The following is a 19,003-nucleotide window of genomic DNA, read 5'->3' on the forward strand; positions in this document are numbered from 1 at the left end:
GGCACCATTGAGCATTTTTGTAGAAACCATTAATATGCAAATTAGCGGTGGCCATTGTCAAAATTACTATTTTTCTTAATATCTCCAAAAGTTAGCATTCAAACAGTCTGGTTGAGGTGTCTACACCCATATTTTTAGGGTCACTGGTCATGATAAACCCACTTAAAATTTATTAACATTTAAATTTAGCTCATTAATATGCAAATTAGCATAACCCTACCCCCTGAATTTGTCCGTGCCGATTGGTGTTTTTGCAGTACAGTTATACAACAACAACAAAACTGTTTGAAAATAACTTGTGCAGAGCCGTTTATCCCCAGTACAGTTGTGAAGAAATGGCTGACCTCAGAAGATCAACAGCATGAACTGTTTCTGATCAAGTAAGTTGAGGCTTGTAATGTAATGAAAGAAACATGGAGAACTGAGTTTTAAGTAAGAGTAATGTCTTCTGATACAGTAGAATGATCTATATTATTTGCAAGCAAGTTTTTTTTATTATTATTTCACATGATCTGTCTGAAAGCAACTATGTATTTTATTCATTTTTAAAAGTACACAGGGTGGAACCTGTTTCCAGAGAATTTTTAAAAATCCGAACAAAGAAATTAAATGTTTATTGATGTTTATAATATAATAACCTCCATTGTTACAGGTTGAGGCTCCATCACCATGGGAGACTGTTTCTTCAGTCCTCGTGATACAACTAAAGCTGGAAAACCTCTGGTAACAGTTGGTCCAGACAGAGTGCGAAGTATCATCCGGTCAAGCAAAGCAAGACAAGATGGTAAACATGAAGAGCTTGAACAGAGATTACAGGCAGACAAATCTATCGAGCTCAAATGCCATAGAGACTGTGTGTCAACGTACACATCACGCTCACACAGAGAAAGACATTTGAAACGAATGAGTAATGTCTGTTTGGAAGATGCTTCAACAAGAAAAAGAAGCCGCCGTTCAAAGACGTTTAAAGTATTTGACTTTAAAGAACATTGCATTTTTTGCAGAGAAAAGTGCATCATGGACTTTGATAAGAAGAATCCTAATCGTTGGCGGCGAGTTCTCCTTCGTAGGACTGCAGATCGTGTTGATTGGACAACATTCAAACAAACTATTCTGAGAACAAAGTTCAGCTGATATAACTAGTTTGCCAGAATTTGATTGACGTCAGTCAACAGAGAAAGCAGAGCCAACACAGGCTCGTCATTACGGGACAGGAGTCTACCCCAGTGGAGATACACCACGGAGCCCAAAGGTGTCGCACTGATTTGAAGACGACGCATGAGGAGGCAGATGTCATCATGATTCAGCAAGTCGCTAAAGTTGCCAAATATGGCGCAAAATGCATCACAGTCATCTGTGATGATACTGATGTGTTCATCTTTCTTGTGTATCACTTCGCAGAACTTCATCTGCAATGCTGCGTAACAATGGAAGCAACATGTCCTGGCCGATCGTTGATCGACATTGGGGCCACTGCCAGAAAGCATGCCGGGATGGTGCAAGACCTACTAGCTTTACACGCATTGACAGGTTGCGACACCGTTGCCCAGATGTATGGTGGAGGTAAACTGACTGGCAAGAAGACACTCACAGCAGGCCATTCACTTCAAAAACTTGGGAATGTGGATGCATCTATTGACGATGTCATCGCCGAAGCCACTGTATTCATGGCTGTTTGCTGTGGTAGCAAGTAGAGAAGCAACATGTCTGATGTTCGCAAAGAGGTGTGGTCTATGAAGATGGCGAAACCAAATGCCATCAAAGCACCAGACCTAAAGGCTCTGCCACCAACTACAGAGTCCTTTGAACAAAACGTGCGACGCGCTCATATCCAGACAGCAATATGGAAGTCAGCTGCTGATCTGCAGCTACCACCTCTGGATCCCACTCAGTACGGATGGAAATGTGATGAGGCATCAAGATCATTACTTCAAATTATGCTGCCGCCCAACGTCGCTCTTGCACCACCAGAGATCTTGGAGCTAATACGATGTGGATGTTCCTCCGACAAGCAATGCTACACAGCTCAATGCCACTGCACAGCAGCCAAGTTACCATGCACAGTGTTCTGTACGTGCCATGGAGATACTGGCTGCAGGAATGAGCGCACCAAGACAGCTGCTGCATTTGCCCTTGATGATGACTCTGACACTGGATGAGACACCAAGCACTGAAGTAGCCTTCATGAGGTTTACAAACCTGTTATATACATACATATATATATATATGAACATTTGATTTACACAGGAATGTCTTCTTTTGTTCATGTTGTTTGCTGCTTTCATTGCATACTGTCGAATTGTTGAATCTGTGTGAATAATAAAGTGATCTATATTCACAAAGACTGAAGTGTTTTTTTTTTCTATCTATATGTCTATTTATCTACATTTTCAATAATGGCGACTGCTAATTTGCATATTAATGAGCTAAATTTAAATGTTATTAAATTGTAAGTGGGTTTATCATGACCAGTGACCCTAAAAACATAAAAAACACCTCAACCAGGCAATTTGGATGCTTACTTTTGGAGATATTAAGAAAAATAGTAATTTTGACAATGGCCACCGCTAATTTGCATATTAATGAGTTTCCACAAAAATGCTCAAGGGTGCCAGAGTGGCATCAATCGGAATTTTCATTCAGATGGTCTGGTGATCACAAAAATGCAGAAAAACATTGTGCGGACCCTAATGCACGCTTTTCTGGCCAACACTCGGACTACCACCTTTATTGCGAAATATAAAAACAAAAGGAAGCATCACAGAGGGCAATCACATACTGGGGAGCTTATTATTACTTCCTCGGGCCATTAACACTGCACCACCCCCCCCCCCCCCCATGTGGTGACACGTAACACTTAAGCTCACAGATTCCCTACTTAGTCACATCGAGATGCCTCCTACACGTCCATGGACTAAACAACTATACACAATGCTATATTCCCTTTTAAATTCTTCCATTACCCACACCACCATAACAGTATGTATATGTGTATAATCTATGCTAGAATATGAATACAGTACAAGCAAATACAGCCTGTTGCTTCACTGATGGGAATATTGAAGGAGAGAGGAGGGAGGGCATGAAGAGGAGAAGAGAGGAGGGAGGAGGGAGGGAGATTGGGGGAGCGAGGAGGGAGGGGAGAGCAGGATAGGGTGGGAGAGTGTGGAGCGAGGAGGGGGGTGAGTGAGGAAGGTGGGGGGTGAGTGAGGAAGGAGGGGGAGCGAGGAGGGGTGGGGGAGCGAGGAAGGAGGAGGGGAGTGAGGAGGAGAGTTAGGAGATGAGTGAGAAGGGGTGCTGAAAGGGATAGGGAAGGCAGTGTGAGGGAAGGGTCTGTCTGGAGATGACCACCGTCCATACATAACCACCACAAGATACGTGAATGGAAGGCAGCTTGAGGGGAGGGCAAGGTTAGGCATTGTGAGGGGAGAGTCTGTCCAGACATAACCACCATCCAAACAGGAATACTAAGGGGGGGGTGGGTAAGAAGGTGGGGAGAGAGAGGGGTAGAGGAGGGAGTGAGACCGAGGAGGGGGTGAGGGAGCGAGGAAGCAGGATGGGAGTGGGGAGGGTTGGCGAAGCGAGGAGGGGTGTGGGAGTGAGGAGGGGTAGGGGAAGAGAAGGCAGCATGAAGGGAGGGGGAGGAAGTGTGAGGGGAGGGTCCGTTCAGACATAACCACCATCTGGACACATCCGGAGACTAGAACAGGCACTCATAGAGCGCATACCTTCGCTGCCACTACTTTTTTTGTTCTTGGTATGAGTGTGGGGAACTGGTTTCATATGAATGGTCTTATGAAACAAACCACATATCTATAATGTCATGACCCCCCCCCCGACTTTCGGGGGCTACGGACTAAACAACAATCAACTCACGTCGTTTTGGCGAGTCTTCACTCGCAAGCTTGGTGAATACAACGTTTCAACAAGAGAATCTCGTTTGATGCTGGTTTCATGCAAATCGAATAAGAATTGACTGAGTTATGCCGAAAACCGCATATTTTTCAAGGGCGTGACCCCCCCCCCCCGACATTTTACCCCAACCGGTGACGTGTTATGATGTCATTATGTTACAAGATTGGGCATTAAATTCTGAACATTTTGGTGCTGGGTTCATGTAAAGCGGACAAGAATTGACCGCGTTATGACAAAAACCGCATATTTTTCAAGGTCATGACCCCCCTGACCTTTGACCCCTAACGGGTAACAAGAGTATGGGCGTCATTGTGTCATATTGCATATCACAAGATGAGGCGTTGAATTCTGAACATTTTGGCGTTAGTTGCATGCAAATTGAATAAAAATTGACCGTGTTATCGTAAAAAGACGATTTTGACCTTTTCGTGACCTTGACTTTGACCTTTGACTCGAACGATCCCAAAATCTAATCGAATGCTTCCTGGCTAATAACCAATCATCCCACCAAATTTCATGCAATTCGGTTTAATACTTTTTGAGTTATACGAATCACAAGATTACAAATAAATAAATAAATAAATAAATACACGCCGACCAAAACATAACCTTTCGCAGAATGCGAAGGTAATTAGGCAAATGAACACTTTTTTCGGAGTTGGAACTGCTGATAAGTTCGATGCTGGAGCTTAAATTTTGTAATTTGCCTTAGCTTAAGAGATTCTCGAGGTTATGACAAGTGCCGAAATGAAATAAAGCCACGAACGCTGGCTTCTTTGGAGTTCCCTTGGTATGCATGCAAAGTTTCAGGCTGCGAGGTTTCATAGTTTTAGAGTTATGGAGGACACACACACACACACACACACACACACACACACACACACACACACACACACACACACACACACACACACACACACCACTGACATTTATTCAGATATATATATATATATATATATATATATATATATATATATATATATATATATATATATACTGTATATCACAGAAAGAAAGTAAATGAGTCACGGATGCAGCTTCTGGATGATCGTTATGGAGACAAGCTTTCAGCCAAATTAGCTTTCTCCTTGGTCTTCCTCAACGGGAGCGAATATGCCTTCCCTTGGATGAATTTTCAACTTGACGTTCCATCTGCCAGCATTGGTTGGTTGATGTTTTAGATCAAACGATGTCCTTCAGAAAGAGTAGGTGAGCTATCGTTGTCACCATGACCAAATTTCAAATTCCTGCGCCAGCTAGTGCTGGGAGAGGGATGGTAAACCACCCCACATGACCCTTTCACAGAAACTGCGTCGGCAGCATCGACGCTCTGTAGAGTATGGTACATCAGAATATATTTTAGTCATGATTTATTTTGTAACAATTATTAGTAATATCTTCAGCACAATTCCTTTTCTCGAAAACTTTGTTCTTTTTTTCATTGGTTTTGTAAATTTTTAATTTATTTATCTTGGCCTTTGTTTTCACATCATAATCCAATCCAAATCCATTGGGACCCTACTCTCAATAGAGCGTCAATGCTGCGAAAGCAGTCTCCTGAGCTATTGGGCATAATGCTGAACAGTTCCCCACTCCAACACAGGATACTCAAATGGCTCAATCATCCCAACAAGCTGGTACTCATTTTGCCAACCTCAGAAGGTTGGCAGGCTGAGTCACCCTCACCTGGTATTAATTGAACAGCCAAGCAGGATTTGAACTCAGGACCCTCAGATCCCAAGCCCACCACCCTAACCATTCAGCCAACACCAGGCATACACTTCAATCAACGTTTTGTCTTTAATAAAGTCTCTCTTTACACCTTATATATTTGTTTACACCACATATTTTTAAAAAAAGTGACGTTCTTACTTCAGCAATGGCATCATTGTTCCTGCTGAGCCCAGTTATATAAAGGCTTTTAACTTCCACTCAACTTGTCACTTTTGTGAGATGCTTAACAGTTGAAAGGTGGGTTGACATTTATCATCTTAAGGGCTGCTGGGTTATTAGTATTGCCTGTTGTGGGCTCACTGAGGCCTTTTTTCAAAATCAAAGATTCTGAGCTGAATGGGTCCAAACCTCAATTTCTGGCATCCGTCTGATGATCTAGGCAGGCAGAACTTGTGTGACTGTGTTTTCTCTCATTTTCAAACTTGTGTATCTTTTGAAAGTTTCTTTCACTTTCTTTCAAGGTTTTCACTTCGTTCATTGAAGTTCTACTTTTGGATTTAATGTGTAAATGAAGGCATTAAAGTTTTTATTATTTGACTGTAGAATAAATCTTTGATCTGTGATACAGCTCTTCCATGAGTCTTGACTCTGCATCTTGCCTTTCCTATAACTCTACAAGCATACATTGATGAATAACAACACAAACATGGTGCCAGCGTGCAGGACAGAGTCACGCATGTGTTTGAGGACCACAGTGGAGGCACTGCGTGAGTACAAGGGAAATCATGTTTGCTGGAAAAGCCATCATGCTACAGGCCAGAGTTTACCCTACGCAACTTTATGTCCCCATTACATGTGCGAATCTCGGTGTTACATGCATTCAACATTCTTTCTTTTGTTTATCAATGGTTTTTTTATCATACCCTTCCTCCCATGATGGATTAAGTTTCCAGGAATAGTTGTCTTTACTTTCATTGAATTTCTACTTTTGGATTTTATGTGTCATCGAAGGGATTAAAGTTTTTATTATTTTACTGCAGAATCAATCTTTGAATAACAGCAAGTGCTACAGGGGAGACAAATTTATGTAGTTCATTAATTTGGTGAAAATGAGAATTTGTGGATGATATCTTTATGGCTGATTGTTTGACAATGCAAAGCTAGGAAAATTTAATGACATATGGGAAGTGTTCATTGAAATGGATGAAAAGAGTGACTGACAAAATCTTGCATTATTTTTTGCTCTCAGATGGAAACGATATCAGAAAACGCAACCAGGCAGATGTTACCGCTCTGTTTGTCCAGGTGCAAATAAATTCTGCATCCCCTTCATGTTTTCAGTTCTTAATGAGGATTTTATTGTCTTATTTTCTTGCTTTTCCACGCTGTTCATGCTTTCAGTTTCCATATTCCATATGAATAAAATAATACGAAGGCTATTCAAGATAAGGCTAATCCCTAGGAACCAAGAAAATCTCTTCCGAAGATTGCCTTTGTTGGTAAAAGAAAAAAGAATAATGTGGTTTAACACTTAGCAAAATTCGTGCAATCTTCAAGTCATTACCCCGCACACGTGAAGCAATGAGCGGCGTTAAGCAATTGGGTCATGCCCGTTCATCCGTCCGTCTTATCAGTTTATGATCGAGGAACAATTTATTTAAATTGAATGTTATATTTTGAACACGAATTGGAATATCAATAGGAAGAAAAGTTTGCATTTTTACAATATTTTAGCGATCAATTTGTCCCAATCGCGAGTGCGCAGAGAGGAGTAAAGTCATTTTTATTGTCTGTCTGCCTGTCAGGCAAACAATATTGGAAATCGTTCCAAACAGGAAATGTACTGTTTTGAGGGACGTTATAAGGGACACAAAGAACAGGCATGAAGAACTAATGTAACATGTTAGAAAGAGTGATGGAATAGACACTGGGGAAACCGACGGTAAAAACCTGGAATTAGTATATTTATACGACTTTAAACCTCTTTAAACATTTATTCAATCAAATTACATACTTGAACACTGTAAAACACAAATTGCCTTCATAATACTTCCAAGAATCATGCTATACACTGATGAGCCAAAAGATTATGACCACTGATGGGTGAAGTCAATAACATTGATTATCTTGTTAAAATGGCACCTGTCAAGGGGTGGGACATATTAGGCAGCAAGTGAACAGTCAGTTCTTGAAGTTGATGTGTTGGGTGCAGGAGAAATGGGCAGGAGTAAAGACCTGAGCGACTTTGACAAGGGCCAAATTGTTATGGCCAGACGACTGGGTCAGAGCATCTCTGAAACGGCAATGCTTGTAGGGTGCTCCCGATCAGCAGTGGTGAGTACCTACCGACAGTGGTCCGAGGAGGGACAAACCACAAACCTGCGACAGGGTGTTGGGCGCCCAAGGCTCATCGATGCGTGAGGGAAACGAAGGCTATCCCATCTGGTCCGAACAGACAGAAGGTCTACTGTGGCACAAGTCACAGAAAATTTTAATGGTGGTCACGGGAGGAATGTGTCACAATCCAAAGTGCATCGCACCCTGCTGCGTATGGGGCTGCGTAGCCACAGACCAGTCAGAGTGCCCATGATGACCCCTGTCCACCGTCAAAAGCACCTACAATGGGCACGCGAGCATCAAAACTGGACCTTGGAGCAGTGGAAGATGGTCGCCTGGTCCGATGATTCCCGTTTTCTTTTAGATCACGTGGATGGCTGTGTACGTGCACGTCGCTAACCTGGGGAAGTGATGGCACTAGGATGCACTGTGGGAAGATAACAAGCCGGTGGAGGGAGTGTGATGCTCTGGGCAATGTTCTGCTGGGAAACCCTGGGTCTGGCCATCCATGTGGACGTCAATTTGACACGTGTCACCCACCTAAACATCGGTGCAGACCAGGTACACCCTTTCATGGCAATGGGATTCCCTGATGACAGTGGCCTCTTTCAGCAGGATAATGCACCCTGCCACACTGCGCACATTATTCGGGAATGGTTTGAGAAACATGATGAAGTGTTCATGGTGTTGCCCTGGCCTCCAAATTCTCCAGATCCCAATCCGATTGAGCATCTGTGGGATGTGCTGGACTGACAAGTCCAATCCACGGTGGCTCCACCTCGTAACTTAGAGGACTTGAAGGATCTGCTGCTAATGTTTTGGAGCCAGATACCACATGCCACCTTCAGGGGTCTTGTGGAGTCCATGCCTCGGTGGGTTGGTGCTGTTTTGGCAGCACACAGAGGACCAACAGCATATTAGGCAGGTGGTCATAATTTTTTTTATCTCATCAGTATATATCGACATATAGCATGATAGGATGTGGCTTGTGAGAGGGTGCAGTATCGGGGTGAAGAAGAGGCTGCTGATATCGCTATGTGCAGTACAATGCCAATTGACGCTGAATTCTATTGTAATCAATAGAGCCTCCATCTCCTAAACTGTGACTCAATGTCATCTTATTACAGTATATATGGGTGATGTACAACAGTGTAAGACTGCTGGATTATTTTTTTTAATGATCTTTAAAATCCTTATTTTATTAAAATTGAAGAAAATGCTTTGAACACTGCAAGGGGTATTTTGTTTTATGAACTTTATAGTTGTTTACGCAACAAATACACACAAAGACACACACATATGCAAAATAATGATTATTGTGAGGAATAATGGTGTGTGTGTGTGTGTGTGTGTGTGTGTGTGTGTGTGTGTGTGTGTGTGTGTGTGTGTGTGTGTGTGTGTGTGTGGTTTCTAATGTATTCATTCCTTTAGACCCGTGCAAGCCAAATCCATGTCAGAATGGAGGGACCTGTGTAGCAGAAGGTGTAGAACATTTTAGTTGTCTGTGTCCCCTGGGCTATGGGAGTCACAAGATCTGTGGTAAGTCCCATATGCTTCATTGTGGTTGAACAATTTTATAGGCAAAGGTGCTTGTATGTTTGGGTTGTGATCTCAGGCTCATTGGTGGTGCTTGCACATAAATCACAATCAGAACAAAGCCGGTAGGAGACATTTGTGCATCTCCATTTTACATGACAGTGTGCACACACTTTTCTCAGAATTATCAAATGCATTAGAGGATAACCCCTTGAAGACATTTGAGAACTTACAAAGAAGGCAGACTTGAATTAAGACATCATCCCGGACAGAAACAACAAATTGTCATTCTTGGATAAGAGTACTACATATTGTTATGAATTCGCGCCCGCCGGCGTGCGATCGGCCGTTTTCCACTAATAGCAACCGCGTTGCCCACCGGACGGACAATTCAGTCGTGACTTTCTGGAGCTAACGCCGGAAACCAGTCATGGGTGGATTTCCAATCCCACCACGGCCGGGCCAATTGTCTACCCGCGTAGGATAGGGTCACTCGCCGAATTCGATATACCTAAGTACCTGCGCGGGGAGCCGACCGGGCAGCCGTACCTCGACGCAGGTCGGCGTGGGACACGAACCGCTTAAGCGGTCCGTTCCATTCTGCAGTGATAACTGAGCGGGTATTATCGCCGACCTCGCCGGATCCGATTCTATTTAACGGGTGTTTGAAATCCCACTATTTATTCCGCGATGCAAGATGGCATTTTCAATAGGGGAAAGAGGACGCTACGAACGGGATACATTCAAACAAAGCACATTTATTTTACACGTACACATATACAGTCAATCATGCAGGCAAACAAAAGCAATCACGTGACGTATGCAAAGGAAAAGCACCACGACCGAATATAATTAATAAATGTACAGTCACTTAGGCAGTTTTTACTTGTCAGGACACGGCGCCAGAAGATTCACTCAAAAGGAAGGAAAGGGCCACTCTCGTAGACGAGAGTGGCAGACAGGGTCCGTGGACCTTTATCGTGCGTGAGCCTTGGTTGACCGAATGGGCTCGCGAGACCGATGCGGCTTACCCGCATCCTCGTGGTGCGACAATGGGTAGGTCGCGACGTCTGCTCCCCACGGCCACCAGGACAGCCGTGCCTGATTGCGGCCTTGCGACGATGGGCAGGTCGTGACGTCCATTTCCCACGGCCACGAGGACAGCCGCGCCTGATTGCGGCCTTGCGACGATGGGCAGGTCGTGACATCCGTTTCCCATGGCCACTAGGACAGCCGCTCCTGATTGTGGCCTTGCGACGATGGGCAGGTCGTGACGTCCGTTTCCCATTGCCACGAGGACAGCCGCGCCTGATTACGGCCTTGCCAAGGCGAGGTGATCCGGGCCCTGGCCGGCAACTTGGTTGAGAGGAACGGACGGGTCTTTTAGTGCTCTATAAGAGTTGATGCTCTATAAGAGTCGAATGCTCCAAGACCCCGTCCGTTCCTCAGCGATGCGCGAACCGTGCCGAGGTCCGATCACCTCGGACCGCCTTGGCGCTGGCAAGCTCTCCCCGGCTGTCGTCTTCACGCAGCTCCTTGGCTTTCTCCGACTGACTCTCTCCAGACTTTGGGCTCCACTCGGCTCTCCGACCCCTCCAGACTGCCTCCAGACCCGACCAGACTGTGGGCTCCACTCGGCTCTCCGATCCCTCCAGACTGCCTCGAAGCTCCGTTCTGCTCGCCCTTATATAGGGCCGGGGGGACGAGATTTGGCCTTTGCTCTCTCACCCTTGACCCCGCGTGGAAAGCGGACGTGGTAGAGATCACCGGCCCTCTGGATCCGATTCTCCGAGACGAAGCTTCCACACAAAGCGGACGTGGTAGAAATCAACACCCTTCGATCCCCACAGGCCCCGCCCCTTTCTCTCCTGTGATCCATTTTTTGAGGCGAAGCTTCCACATAAAGCGGACGTGGTAGAAATCACCAGACTTGTGCTGCACGGCGAGAGAACCCTTGCCTCTCCCTGCAGCGATGCCGTTTGATCGGATCCCGCCGCTGCTGGCGCGAAGATGGCGTCGTTTCGGGAACGAAGGTGAGGCGATGTTTGTGGTGTGGAGATGTTGACGGTTGCTGGCGGAGTAGTGAGGATGGCGTGGTTGTTGAGAGGCAGGTGTGGTTGTGGTTGGTGTTGTGGTTAAGGGGAGCAATGTTGGTTGTTGTAATGGTGGTGGAGATGTGGTTGGTTCAAAATAACGATAGAAAAAGAAAAACCTACCTCAAAGGGTCACAGCCCAGTGAACACGAATAAATCCCATTAAACAACGGTGGGGAAATCTAACTTAACACAGACTTATCGATCTAACTGAACTACGGACCTTTATGGTGTTCTGCGAATTTCCACAGCTGTAACAATATAAACAAAGAAGTAACAACAAAAAGAGAAATCATTAAGAGATACAAAATATAAACACAGCAGGAAATGAAGGTTCTTTCAAGGATATACATTGAGTTTTTCCAATGAGCAGAACTACATTACATCCTCTTTATATTTTTGATGTTTGAGTTATACCACTTATCCATGAGTAATTCTTTAGCAAAAGTGTAGGGGGCATTCAGTCATTAATCTGTGTATATAAATTGCTCACTGGGTAAAAAAGAAGCCTGCAATTACTGTATATGGTTTGGCAAATTTCCATGATAAGTTTTTGTAGTCTGGTTAATGTAACCCTTCCCCCACCCAAATCCCCATCCAACCACTGCTCTCTATACTAACTGGATTGGCAGTCACAGCTGAATGTTGAAGTCAACGAGCTGTCATCTTGAGGCCCCTGAAATAAGTGACTCCACACATTGTCCGTACCGAGCATGGCACGTATTGAACATTTTCTAATCGCATGCAGATAAATTTTGCAAAGTATCATTTACAAATGATCTGTGGCCAAAATGTTTCTGAATGGCTGTTATTACATGAAAACAGCATACATAATTGAGATCACGTGATCTTCCTCTCATTTTCTGACCCCATCACAGTTTGATTGTTGTTCAATTATCACTTGTTCCCGACAACAATAATTAATTATCATCGAAATAATTTGAATGGCCTTGGAAAACAATAATCACCTTTCAACAAAACGAAATTGTGAAGACAAAAAATGAGAAATTTAGAGGTATTTTCAACTTGCAATTTCATACACATTTATGTGGAATATCGATATTATTTTTTTAGACAGTAAGCCATAACATTGTTTGGTAAATTATGTTACTCCCTTAAAATTATTCAGACACGTTTTATAAAATTGATCATGGCACTCATGTAAAGTTCATCGTAACGTAGTAACGGATAGTAAAGTAGAATACGCACATCCGTTGGCACACTTTAATGCACTACCTGAAACAAACATGTGAAAATCTTTTGAAATGAGAGGCATTCCATTTCTGTACATTTATGATTCCTTTTTGCCTAGAACAAGATTCAATGTTTTTGTGTCAGTTGATCCATAACTTTTAGAGATATCCTGCCCACAGACAGCCAGCCAGACAAACAGGAGTGAAAACGTAACCTCTGCCCACCTTCGGTGGCGGAGGTAACAAGGAAATTTGATGCACGAAGAGACCATTTCACCCATCATGCCTGTACTGCACAAACACCAATTGAAAGAAATTAAGCTAACAACATAATTTAATTGGGAGGATGAGAATGTCATGGCAGACTCAGGGACAGTTCTTCAGCAAGGTGACCAGATATTTGCAGGCTTTAACTTTATGCCAGACCATACTCTGTGTGGAGCCTTGGTGCTGCCAAAGCAGTCTCCTTGGCTATTGTGCACAGTCCTGGATGGGTCACCACTCCGACAGAGGATACCAGCATGCTAGCACTCATTTTGCTAACCTCAGAAGAATGACAGGCAGGGCCAACTCCACGTGGTATTAATTCAAAAGCTGAGTGGGATTTGAACTCAGGATCTGAGGATACCAAACCCACCACCCTAACCATCAAGCCAACACCAGGCAAACATTTTATTTGTGGTGGTTTTATATCTACAAGACTCCAATCAACTGGAATAATTCAGGATTTTGGTGCTTCCAAGACAGAGTTTTCTTCCCACTTCCATCCTTGTCTCGCACAACAAAGTGATGGGTGCACACACTCGAATTATGCATAGGCCGCCAATCATCGGGCCATCATACTCTCCTTATCCATTGCAGCCACTCGGTATTAACAGGAAATGGTCAGAATGCTCCACCTTTTGCAATGGTATTTTGCTAAAGAAATGGTCAGAAATATCCATGGATATTTCTCATGTGTCCCATATTTATATCCAGGGTCACAACAATTGTGGTGAAGCATTTTGTAATTGTCCTCAGTTTTACTCTTTCGTTTGAATGCTGCAAATTGTGTTAAAAAGACAATTTGCTTTTGGCCGAGCATCGGCCTGCTCAAAGTTCCCTGATTAGCGGAAGTGAGCCAATGAAGGCGGATGCACAGTGCATGCGTGAAAGACATCTCAGTGGGTGTTCACGAGACATTTTGAAGGTTCCATATTGACAAGTGATATCAACAATGTAGTGGATTTCGTATCGTGGAACCTAAGCATGACTTTAAGACACTTGTTTGAATAGAGTAGTGTCACTTTCTGTGTGTTACAGTAATGCTGCCGCCCGGCTTCACAATCACGTGACCAACTAATGTAGAGTGACCCATCCAGTTAGTATAAAGACCAGTGCACCCAACCCCACCACCACATTGTGTAACCTTTATTTTGTCTTCCACAGGAGGGAGAAAGTTCTTGGGTAAGATTTTTTTGATGAATTCTTCACATATTGTTTGAAACAATTATATGACCAACAGTTAAACAGAAGTTATTAATTTAGCTATGTGAGCAGTTCTAATTTGACATGAACTTTTTATTGTATAACATCTAAAAATAATAGTTCCTTTCTGAAAGCTCCAATGATATTGTCCACTCGGAGAAGGTTAAACAGGAAGTGACATCACACTGATAAAACATTAATTCAGTTAAAACTACAACCAGACAACAATAGTAAAACAACACCAGACTCAGTGGCATCACAGATAGAATTTGCTCTGAGTCTGGGGAGTCTTTGGTTTGAACCCTCTCCCACCTGATTCCTTCACCTGCAGCCATTTTCTCCTGAATGTTAAATGTTCTACTGCAAGGTTACAGGCCTGTCTTATGCTGTCATGTCCTTTAAACACTGCCCAGGCCTTGTGAGTGTTTTTGTGTGATGCCTATGGGGGCATCCTTGTGAGTGTGAGCGTCTTTGGTGCCTCGGGGGAGATACGTTTATCACTCTGATTTTATTGTGTGAATTGTTTTGCATATCATGTCTTTGTATAATAAATTATTTGTTTATTTTGTAAGGGATGGCTTGCTCTCTACCTGGCGGCATTTTGGTGAGCAAACAATCGGGTTCATTTGGGATTCCTTGGAGAGTTAAATTAACATAAATTAGTTTGATAAACAACACAAGAATAGCCCTGATGGTTCACAGGCTTGTAGTAACTGCTCAACGTAAACCTGGAGGAAAATATTTTAGTTGGGCCATTTTGGTCTTGTGCTCTAGTGTACGGCAACAACTGTTGGGAGCGGTTGCATTCCGACGCAACCAATGCCATTCACACAACACTGTCATTCATCCTCACTCAATACTCAGGAAGGTTCATGCATGATGGGCACCTTACAACCGCACGTGTGATCAAAAGAAAACTTGCGTGCCCATTGCATCATCACTCCAAGGACCCTCCCAGAGGGACGGAGTTGATTTACTGAAGATTGTGACGTGATGAGATCACTTCAGGATAACAGCAAAGCAAGCATTATGAAGTGGCGACAGTTGTCACCTTGTGATATTCTTTCGGACCACTCATAGAACATCTGGCTGACATCAAGTCTACAAATGATGAAGACTTTAAAGTAGTCCTGAAATAGCTGTCAACTCATCCCAATATTTTCTACACAGATGGCATCACCAGATCAATTGATCATGTGTGTACATGTAGCTTGGGCCGAAATTCTGCACAAGTCTGCGACACCCGGGACGAGGGTGGCAACTGAAATAAGGGCAGCAAAGATGGCAAATCGGCCTATCTGTGATTTCTTAATTGGAACCACGACCAATTTAACCTTGAAATAATTTCTCGAGGACCATGTGGAAAGTGTTGAGTCACGTTCTTGAGAGTCAAATGGGATACAGACATGCAATTTCAACAGCATGACTAAATAGGTAGATTATGATTCACCTGAGCAAGCATACATGGTGGGACTTCTTCCTCTCCCAGTTGTATATCCTGACCTCCGATAGGCTGGCATCCCGAAAATCCTGCTACTTGTGACTTTTATGAGTTCCCCATGTTTCCCCACTTATTATCAACAGCTGAACAATTAACTTCATCTTGCAAGTAAGGTGTATGGAAATATATCAGTTCAAATTTTGAAGCAATGACAGTCTTGGAGCACACTTTAGCTCCGAGTAGTCGAGCATACGTATGTATATATATATATATATATATATATATATATATATATATATATATATATATATATATATATATATATATATATGAAAAGGGCGTTTACGATTTTTACACAAAATCATTTAATAGGAGGGATGCTTTTTCTGGAAAATATGTGCCATGATTTATTGTTGTTGTTTTGCTCTTTCTTCTGCGGGCAAGGTCTGTCCGTTTGTGTCTCGTCTCCCTATTTCATTTCAGTAAATCGTTTTGTGTTGCAAATGACATTCGGCATTGGTAATCGACGATCCTTGAAGGATGTAAGTAATGGATAAGCAGAACTTTATAGAACTGGCAGTGGAGTATAGACCTTGCAGCAGATTAAATCTCTCATTCCGAGCACAAGAGATTTTATTGAATCGACAATACATCCTCGTCTTTCAGGGGAGCCTGAGCGGCCCTGTAACGCACCACCAATTTGAATATTTGTTACTTGTTTTATATTTTCATCTCCTATTCTGATGAACTTTTTTAGTCCCTGTTTATTATACACTAATTAAGCCTATCCTTGGCGCTTTAATATTTTTTTTCCAGGATATTCACCCGTCATCTTTGATAAGCGAAAAAAACTGAGTTGTCATGCTTATCAGTAGGTTGCAAAAAAACAAAACATCCAAGCACCACAAAGAAGTGCTTGAGTAAACACCAAAGCTACAAACTTTTCTTCCAAATCCAAAGGAGGTGATATTTCCAAAATGAGAGTGAGTGAGTGGTCATGAAATTTTTATTTTCCAAAGATCCTTTGGACTGAGAGAGACACAACGAGCACTTGAAAGACAAAATAAAAGCTCTAAACGATGTCAGGCAAAATATGGATGCAGATCTTTGCCGATCTGCCATTATCCTGACAGAACCAGGTCCGTGTCCAAATCTTTCTTCAAGCACAAACTACGGAATATAAAATTCTCGGAGTGAACTTGGTTTGCATATTCTCAAAAGTTGGGAGTCATCTTTCGCACAGCTTGCCATCTTTTTGGTGGCACAACTCAGCTGGCTCAAGGACTCAGACTAATACTCGACTGAGAGAACACGAAGACTCAGAATCTCATAAAAAAACCTGCGTTTTGAGCTTGAAAAATCGGTCAAATGTGCATGGTAGAATGAATCCCAAGCTAATTTACTGGGGAAATATCATTTGTCGTCAAAGCTCTCTCATCTCAAGGATTGGCATTCAGAGGTACCAATGAACAAATGGGAATTACGTGATGCCACTTGAACGCATCAAGCAGCAGAGAAGAAAAATCCGGCACTGATGTAGCAAGGAAATTATTTGAGAAATCGGTGATGTTCATTTGCCCCCCCCCCCCTTTACGTTTTGAATTTCTGGTAGTTAAAAAATAAATCCTTGTGAACCTTGAACGATCCTTGTACATTGTTGTTTATGTTTAACAATAATGTGCATATAAGTTGTGTATTGAGACATTTTCAGTTTTCATAACCATTTTTTAGGAGTCTTTGGTGTTAACATATGAATAATGAATTTGGGAATCCATTAGGATGTCATTTAAGTCATTCTTTCTCTGATACAAGGAAATTTTCTGATAGCAAAGTCTTTCGAGTTGTGCGTGAGGGTAGAAAACAAAGATTGTACTGACATAGCACCCCGATGAATGAAAATATTCCTTTGATGAATCAGCACATGCAAATTAATTATTGAAGAAACTGGACAAGTGTAAGGAAGTCTGTAAAAGGTTGTTTTGTTTTCACAGCACCAGCAGCAGTCCAAGAATGTGCAGTCGACCTTCTCATATTGCTTGATGGCTCCTGGGAAATGGGAATCGAGACCTTTGACCTAGCCAAGGACTTTGTTTCACGGCTTGTGCTTGCACTGCAGTTGCAGTCAAGCCGTGTACACGTGGGTTTGATCCAGTACACTGATGATGTCCATGTTGAGATCGGTCTTGGCCCCCACGTCGACACCGATTCACTCATTGAGAGTCTCAAAGCCATTTTGTTCCGTGGAGGTCTTGCCAACGTGATCGGTGCAATCGAGTATGTGACACGGAATGGCTTTTCGGTGCAAGCGGGTGGGCGTCACACGGCTCCCCACGTGGTTCTGCTTTTGACAGGATCTCCAAGCAATAACAGTGATGCCATAATGGTGGCCTCACGTGAAGCTCGAGAACATGAAGTGTTTTTACTGCCAGTTGGTAGCGAGCAAGCGCAGGCTGTGCTGTGGGCAGCTGGAAGCCCGGGTCGAGGATACTTAACATTCCACAACAAAGTTGATCTGCTCACCAGGGTTCGGGAGATTCGAAACAGAATATGCAGCTTCGTTGTGACAGGTAAAAAAGAAATCATCATTTAATCCAAAGAGTAGCTATTCGCTGAACCTTCAACAATAACTATAATAAAGCTTGTCTAAAATCCTATGCTATTACAAAATAATTTAAAGAGTGCTATATTTTGATGATGTGTTTTGGAATTAGCTCCTTCATAATATGAACCTTGTCAGACTGATGGATTTTGAGAGTGCTCGGTTCAAGCCTGAATAAAGCATTTGGATATTGTCCTTGTTAACATTGTTTGATAATACATCCCAATAACAGTTGGCCTGTTTGTGTGTTCCTACTGTATGTCGGTACTGAGCTGATTAATCTGGGAATGCAGGGTTAAATCCCACATGATGTTTTAACTTGTCCATTGCTTCCAAATGTCCTTGTGATTCATGTTAAAAAAAAACTACAGTGATGTCTTCTCATGTCCTTGTCCTGAATGTCATTCCATACATACATGTGCCTCCATGAACCTTTGATCACTTTTAAAAGAAAAGAAAATTCTGCTCTTTCAAAACATTTGTAACTATACCTGAGTGCCTGTGGTTTGAAACGAAATTATATACCGACTTGCAACATTTATTTTGTGAAAAATTTACTGCCTGCCTCATATCATCAGTTGGATGTACAGCACATCTTTCACAATGACTTGCACCATCAGCCATCGTGACTATTATTTATTGAAACAAACCTGCAAATTTATCATTCTCTCTCTATCGAGTGTAGCCTGTAGCTGCTGATTGCATCATTGGTTGGGACGCGGCTATGCCACTGATGCAGTGTCCCCCT

The 19,003-nt window shown here is 42.9% G+C and overlaps 1 protein-coding gene across 1 annotated transcript in view; it reads left to right on the forward strand.

Annotated features, from left to right (window-relative positions):
• LOC147015430 (von Willebrand factor A domain-containing protein 2-like) overlaps window positions 1–19,003 on the forward strand; it is a 74,659-nt gene that overhangs the window by 19,774 nt on the left and 35,882 nt on the right. Inside the window, exons 6-10 of the mRNA XM_085850177.1 lie at window positions 6,306–6,444; window positions 6,839–6,894; window positions 9,358–9,465; window positions 14,177–14,194; window positions 17,648–18,223. Coding sequence (XP_085706303.1) covers window positions 6,306–6,444; window positions 6,839–6,894; window positions 9,358–9,465; window positions 14,177–14,194; window positions 17,648–18,223 — 897 coding nt within the window. The remainder of the gene's footprint in view (window positions 1–6,305; window positions 6,445–6,838; window positions 6,895–9,357; window positions 9,466–14,176; window positions 14,195–17,647; window positions 18,224–19,003) is intronic.

This window comes from Eptatretus burgeri, chromosome 12 (genome assembly GCF_056783735.1).
Source record: "Eptatretus burgeri isolate ZD-2024b chromosome 12, Ebu_testis_v1, whole genome shotgun sequence".
NCBI classification, from domain to species: domain Eukaryota; kingdom Metazoa; phylum Chordata; class Myxini; order Myxiniformes; family Myxinidae; genus Eptatretus; species Eptatretus burgeri.